At 44.0% G+C, this 7531-nt stretch overlaps 1 protein-coding gene across 3 annotated transcripts in view; it reads right to left on the reverse strand.

Annotated features, from left to right (window-relative positions):
- FLOT1 (flotillin 1) overlaps nt 1–7265 on the reverse strand; it is a 28874-nt gene extending 21609 nt beyond the window's left edge. Inside the window, exons 1-4 of one of the 3 annotated variants that reach the window (XM_081961282.1) lie at nt 7242–7265; nt 3386–3445; nt 1810–1885; nt 1343–1433 (exon numbers count right to left, since the gene is read on the reverse strand). In XM_081961282.1, the coding sequence (XP_081817408.1) occupies nt 1343–1433; nt 1810–1885; nt 3386–3428 (210 nt within the window). In that variant the 5' untranslated portion in view covers nt 3429–3445; nt 7242–7265. Of the gene's footprint in view, nt 1–1342; nt 1434–1809; nt 1886–3385; nt 3446–6965; nt 7063–7241 lie in introns of those variants that run through there. The other 2 variants (XM_081961283.1, XM_081961281.1) reach the window with 2 other exon arrangements.
- Between the last annotated feature and the right edge of the window lie 266 nt (nt 7266–7531).

Genomic DNA, 7531 nt, shown 5'->3' on the forward strand with positions numbered 1-7531 from the left:
CCAGACACAAACCAATCACCATAAACATCAGCAGATTTAATTTCTTTATGGTCATTTTCCTCTTCGGTTTTTAGGATTCTAACCTCCACTATTTCCACTTGATAAACATCTCCAACTTCTTAATCATATTTTACTGTTAGATGCTCTAAGTCTTCCAACTTCTTCTCCGTCCTCTCAAATGTGTTTGATAATTTCTGAATTTCTAAGAGTATCTTTTGCAGGCTTAAAGTTTCTTTCTGCTGTTGAAGTTGTGCCATTATCTCCAGCTAACAAACACTGCTGCTCTGGCTTAGAAGGTTTTTACATGAGTAAGCATAAATTCACAATAAAGTTTTATTTTCACTTTTCTCTGGTTAAAGATATACTTCAAAGGGACATCTGTATGCTTTTCTTCTTATCACTCTCTATAAACAAGCAGTGAGACCTTGGAGTGCTAAGCCAGGATAATCAGTAAAGAAAGTAAGTGTGTTTCGTTTCCAATACACAAACCTCCAGCCTCCGAGTAGCAGTGTTATTGTTACAATTTTCTTTGTTTCTTTTTGTATCTTTTTTATATTCTAAGTTTTAAAAACGTTCGATTCTTGAATGAGTTAGAACAGTAATGAAAGGAGAATTTTAGTCCATAGGTTACAAAGAATAATAAAAGAAAAACATAGAAGAAAACTTAATCCATTTGTTTTAAAAGGCTTGCATAAATTCCATCCATGAACATAGCATTTAAAAAGTAAGATAACCCACTGTCCAAAACCATTCAAAGCTTAATTCCGCCACTTATTTCTTCTGTTCTCCAATTTAAATTAATTTTAAGTTTTTTATAGGCAGTCTCTTTTAAAAAGGTAAAAATTCCTCACCAGCTGGAAACACTTTCTCTTTCCGTATCCTTCCGTTTTGGAGCCGCCCCGACTTCACCAGCCTTGGCTGGATTTTTTGTTGCCGGCTTGAAGAACTTCTCTTGCATCGATCAGGGACTTTGCGATGTCCCTGAGATCAGCAAGACGTATTCTTCCTGTTCACCGTCTCTGCGGGACGGTTTAGGTCCGATTGGACCACCCAGCGGTAAAAGTATTGGCTGCGGTCTCGGAGCATCGAGACCGCACGTCTGTATCGTTGCAATGTTGGCTCTTCCTCCTCCAGTCTTTTCTTAAAAGCCTCCAGTGATGGAGCACCTACAATTTCTGGAAGCAAACTGTTCCACCGGCTGATTGTTCTGTCAGGAAATTTCTCCTTAGTTCTAGGCTGCTTCTCTCCTTGATTAGTTTCCATCCATTGTTTCTTGTCCTGCCTTCAGGGGTTTTGATATTCACACAATAGCCTTCAGAGTACTGCTGAATAAAAATATTACCTGTGCGATGCCAGTGACTGAAATGGGGACTCCATGCCGGGTGTAAACTTTCTCACTCTTCACATTCAGGGTCAGTGTGTTAAGTGAGATCCTGTCAGAGTGGAAAGAAAAGGATTACATATATACGCAAAAACATATACACATCCATGAAGTTTCAGATCTAACAAACGTGTCACCCTGGGTTTGTATCAATTAACATGATGAGGGCAAATAGGGCAAACTTGTATTCCACTTGTAATCCACAGCACCATATAAGGTTAATGTTTGAAGGACACCAATGTGGTTGAATGCCTCAGCATCCTACGAACCCTGGCTGATCTCGGAAGCTAAGCAGGGTCCACCCTGGTTAGTACTTGGATGGGCAACTGAAATGAAACCAACAGGATACTATTGCTCAGTTACAAGACTGGCCCAACCTTAGTGAGATCCTGGGTAACTTTAAATAGAACCTCCACAGAAAGACTTACCTCTGGATCTGTTGTACACACGGTACCACAAACACCCGGCCCCCAGCAATCATCACTGGGGGGCTGCGGCAGAAACCTGGGGAAAGAGATAAAACAATGCAGAATCTGCCCAGGCCAATCAGATCTCTCGATCAGTCCAGTCAATCAGATCTCTCGGTCAATTGTTCATATATTTTTTTTGGACAACTGATAATAAAAAGCAAAAAGACCTCAACAGAAAACTGTTTAGCAGCCACAGAAGCTGATCATTCCTTTGGGAAAATGAAGAAAAATGGCAAATTAATGAAGGGGTGTCCAAACTTGGGAACTTTTTAAGATTTAGAATAGAATAACTTTATTGCCATTTTGAATGTCTGCTAATTGGCATGCATTAAAAATGAAATTTCGTTGCATATAGCTCTCTCTTAAAAGGGTCACCACCTCCAAATTTACACTACATAAAGGTAAAGGTTCCCCTCACACATATGTGCTAGTCATTCCCGACTCTAGGGGGCAGTGCTCATCTCCGTTACAAAGCCGAAGAGCCAGCGCTGTCCGAAGATGTCTCCCTGGTCATGTGGCCAGCATGACTAAATGCTGAAGGCACATGGAACGCTGTTACCTTCCCACCAAAGGTGATCCCTATTTTTCTACTTGCATTTTTACGTGCTTTTGAACTGCTAGGTTGGCAGAAGCTGGGACAAGTAACGGGAGCTCACTCCGTTATGTGGCACTAGGGATTCGAATTCGTCAAATTGCCAACCTTCCTGATCAACAAGCTCAGCTTCTTAGCCACTGAGCCACTGTGTCACTTTACACTACATAAACATGACAAATAAATAAATACAAAATTATGTATATGCCAACATGTATTATATGACACAGAGAAACAAGATTACAAGAAAAACAACGCAGTCTAGTTGTACATGTTTAGGCTCAAAATTCTCAGTTTGGGTAACAGAACTGCATCGCATGCGGTCAGATCTAGGTATTACATACAAAATTATACGTAGTAATGTTTTACCTATAAATAACTTTTTTTAAAAATCACAATAATATGCGCACTAACAACCGCCTTAAACTCTATGTAAATCCTTCTAAACCTGACTGGAAAAAATATGATTTCTGTAATAGAGTTGTCAAAATCTGGAATGCTCTCCCCGATTCAGTTGTTTCAGCTACAAATTTTCACAGTTTCAGTCACAAATTGACTTCATACATCATACTTAAGTGGTCAGTAGAGGGAGCATGCATAAGTGCACTAACCTGCCTATCATCCCTGTCATTGTATTCTTATTCTCTTATTTTTGTTCTTGTTTTTGTTTGACAAATTCCAATAAATAAATAAAATAAAAGCACTGAATAGTTAAAAAAAAAGAGAAAACGGTGTATCCAAATGAAATCCTGAAGCGCCAAGTACGTCTGAACAGCCGAAAGACAGTTGAATGTGAAATGTGATCCATGCATTCTGGATCAATCTGAAAGAAATCATAGCTAGCTTGAGCAAAGGCTTACTGCCAAATTTTGTGCCCGCCCTGAAGGCTGATCTGATCAGATAAGAAAGCTAAGAAAAAGGAACAGGAAATGGAGCACTTACCCGAGACAACCATGGCTTCATTGGGGCCACAAGTAAAGAACATCTTCACGCCTAGAGAGTCTGGAAAAGAACAGGAAACTGAGATTTCAGAATAGCAGGACTAGAAGGGACCTTGGAGGTCTTCTAGTCCAGCCTGCTGCTAATCAGGAGACCTTATACCATTTCAGACAAATGAGTGTCCAATCTCTTCTTAAAAATCTCCAGTGTAGGAGCACCTGTAACTTCTGAAGACAAGCTGTTCGACTGATTCATTGTTCTGACTGTCAGGATATTTCTCTTTATTTCTAGATTGGTTCTCTCCTTGATTACTGTATTTTTCGGACTATAAGATGCACTGGAGTATAAGGCGCACCAAGATTTTGAAGAGGTAAATTAAAAAAAAAAGTTTTTGCTCTCCCCGGCCCCCAGGAGCACTCTGCAGGCCTCCCAAACCCTCTGCACACCCCATTTTTTGTGAAAAAGGGCATGCAGAGCGTCTGAGAGGCTTGTAGAGTGCTCCTGGGGCCTGGGTAGGGCAAAAAATTAGCCAAAACCAGGCCATTTTTTGCAAAAAAAGGGGCATGAAAAGTTTGGAAAGCCTGCACAGTGCTCCTGGGGGCTTGAGAGGGCAAAAACAGTCCTGTTTTTGTTAAAAATTGACCCATTTTTTGCTTTTTCTACCCTCCCGAGTCCCCAGGAGCACTTTGCAGGCTTCCCAAATCCTCTGCTGTCCATTTTTGCAAAAAAACTTGATACGTGGGGCAGCGTTTCGGGAGGCCAAAAATGCTGTATTCAAGTGTATAAGACGCACCCAAATTTTCACTCTTTTTTTTGGGGGGGGGGTGAGGTGTGTCTTATACTCTGAAAAAAATGGTAGTTTCCATCCATTGCTTCTTGCCTTGCCTTCAAGTGCCTTGGAGAATAGGTTGACCCCCCCCCAGCCCCTGAGATATCAGAACACTGCTATCATGTCTCCCCTAGTCCTTCTTTTCATTACATTAGACATAACCAATTTCTGCAACTGCTCTTCATATGTGTTTTAGCCTCCAGTCCTCAAATTATCTTTGCTGCTCTTGCTTCATATCTTATTTCATATCAGGCCTTTCCATTTCCCGTATTGTGGTACATCCTGCTTGCATTAGGGTGGGGCAATGTGAAGCCCTCCAGATGTTGCTGGATAGGGGGAGATGGCCAATACTTCATTCCAGAACTAGAAGTTTTTTCATCCTCACCCAGAATTAAAATACGCTACACCCCTTTGCAACTAATCTTCCCCCCATTCAAATTAAACCGCTTCAGACCTAGGAATCTATTCAATGAACTACCTGATTAAATCCACAGCCAAGCTGGCAATGCAAACAGATTCCTTAAAATCAATCCAACGTTGGACCCAGCACCAGCAAGAACAGGGAACAACTGTGACTTGATGATAGAACACCCATTCTGCATGCAGAAAATCTCACATTCATTCCCAATATCACCAATTAATTTATGAAAAGATCCACGCTGGAAATACCAAATACCGTATTTTTTGGACTATAAGATGCACTGGTGTAGAAGACGCACCCCGTTTTCAAAGAGGTAAGTAAAAAAAAAGTTTTTATCCTCCACGGCCCCCAGCAGCACTCTACAGGCTTCAGCAGCGCTGGGGGAAGGCAAAGATGCCATTTTTGCAAAAAACGGGCCATTTCTTTGCAAAAACGGAGTGCGTTTTTGCCTTCCCCCAGCCCTGCTGAAGCCTATAGAGTGCTGCTGGGGGCTGAGGGAAGGCAAAAATGCCTCCGTTTTTGCGAAAAACAGCCTGTTTTTTGCAAAAATGGGATGCAGGGGCTGGGCTTCGGGAGGCCAAAAATGGCTGTATTCAATGTATAAGACGCACCAACATTTCTACGCTCTTTTAGGGGGGGGGGGAGGTGTGTGTTATAATCTGAAAAATACGGTAGTTCTTATGGATGAAGAATTCTTGATGAATCTACTGAAGCCACCAATGACAACTAAATTGGTCACTGAGCTTGCTCCAACCCAGAGATTTTGGCAACTTCCAAATATATGGGTTCTATCTCCTGGAATGTCACACAGTCGACACATCTGGAAGTTGTCAAGATTGGGAAATCCCTGGTGTAGCTGAAGCTGCTTGTTTCTATGAACACAGCACCTTCCTTAACCTGGTGCTCCCCAGATGGGCTAGGTCCACTCCTACAGTTTCTACACGAACTGGAGATGGAGGTCAAAAGATGAGAGGTCACAAACTCCAACACACCTGAAAGGCACCTAATCCAGAGAATCTCCTTATAGATCACAAACCTGGCAACTTTTGGGTTCTGCTACTTAGGCATGTCTCTGGAATCCTCACAGCTGAAATAACCAATTTTTAAAAACAAAAAAACCAAGCAAACGAAACAACTATTCATTTAGTGACTGTTCAAAGTTACAGCAGCAATGAAAAAAATCATTTATGACCAGTTTTCACACTTACAACCCTTGGAATATCTTTATCATGTAATAAAATTTGGGTGCTTGGCAACTGGTGTGTATTTCTGACAGTTGCATGTCTCCAGGTCATGTGATCAGCACATCACCTTCCCACCTGGCTTTTGACGAAGACAATGGGGGAAGCCAGATTCGCTTAATGACAGCGGGATTCACTTAGCAACTGCAGTAATTTGCTTAACAACAGGGCAAAAAGGTCACGAAATGTAGCACAGCTCACTTATGCCTTACTTAGTAACCAAAATCTTAAGAGTCCATTGAGGTCATAAGTTGAGGACTACCTGCAATGTACATTGCCTGGAGCTTTTGCAGTGGGTGACATGCCTTTATACATAAAAATGGAAGGGATCGAAGAAGTCATCTAGTTCAACCCCTTCTCAGGACAGCATTCTGTATAAGGAATACATCCATCACTTAGATTATTCTAAGCAGAGCATTTCAATGCTCAATAGTGCTAATTCCTCCTAATTACCCTGATATTCATCCCTTTTAATTGCCACCCACTGCTCCCCATCAAGTCTTGCCTCTGGCTGAAAATTTCTTCTAAGCACGTCAATCAATGGCAGAGACTATATCCTCCCTCCCCTCTGGCAAAGCCCAATCCAAAAAACCGGGAGCCTTTTTCCACAGGAAGATGTAATTATTTAAGCAGCGCATTTAGCCACAAAAGCAGAACTGTGAGCTTTTCTAAGGGGGGGGGCAGATCATGAGGACTAGTGAGTTAATTCGAAATAAACACACATACACACCCCACCCCAAAGAGGAAGATGATCTAGGGAATTTCCACACTACAGGACGACAGCCACATCCCGTAGCGTGGAAATTTCCTACGGCCACATGAAGCTTTTCATTCCTAGGGATTTTATTGGCGCCACCACGGCTTAATTACTTCGCAGAGGACAAACCGCCAGAGAAAAGCCAGCGCTCTCTGGAAAAGGCAGCAGCAGGCCTGTTTATTATTCGCGTGTATTTTGCAAAACGCGCAAGGGGAAAGGGTGGGATCCCCGACGGAGTTGCGTGCAATCTGGAAACTGCCCGCTTCTCCTCTGCCCGTTGCGCGTTGGCGCAAGAACCTCCCACCCCTCCCGGGTCCCCGGCGCCAGGGCCCTACCTGCTTTCCCAGGACCTGCTGCCTGCCTTCTGCTCCAAATAGACACCCACCCTTCCTGCCGACGCCGCGCCTTTCCCGGCAGCCTTCGCTGGCTGCTCACTTTCGCTTTTCCACAAGCGCAGCCCCTGCTGGAGGCGGCCGGGCGGCGCAGGGGCGGCTGATGGCGGGTCGGGAGCAACGCCGCCGCCGCCGCCTCGTCCGCCCGCCCGCGCCGGCCTTGCGCTGGCCGGCAGAGTGGCTGCGTTTTCCGCCGGGCGAAGCGGCCGAGGTCCTCACCTGGAGATCCATCTGGTGGCCGCCAAGAATAGAGGAGGTTGAGGCTGAAAGTGGGATGGGAATGGGATGTAGAGGAGAGGAGGAAGGGAGGAAGGAAAGAAGGAAGGCAGAAGGGGAAGAAAAGAAGGGAGGAGGGAGGGAGTAAAGAAGGAAGGGAGGCAGAAGGGGAAGGAAAGAAGAGGGTGGGAGGAAAGAAGGAAGGGAGGGCAGAAGACAGGCAGAAGGGGAAGGAAATAAGGGAGGGAGGGGGTAAAGAAGGGAGGGAGGAAGGCAGAAGGGGAAGGAAAGGA

This window comes from Natrix helvetica (genome assembly GCF_964273705.1).
Source record: "Natrix helvetica genome assembly, chromosome: 1".
In the NCBI taxonomy this organism is placed as follows: domain Eukaryota; kingdom Metazoa; phylum Chordata; class Lepidosauria; order Squamata; family Natricidae; genus Natrix; species Natrix helvetica.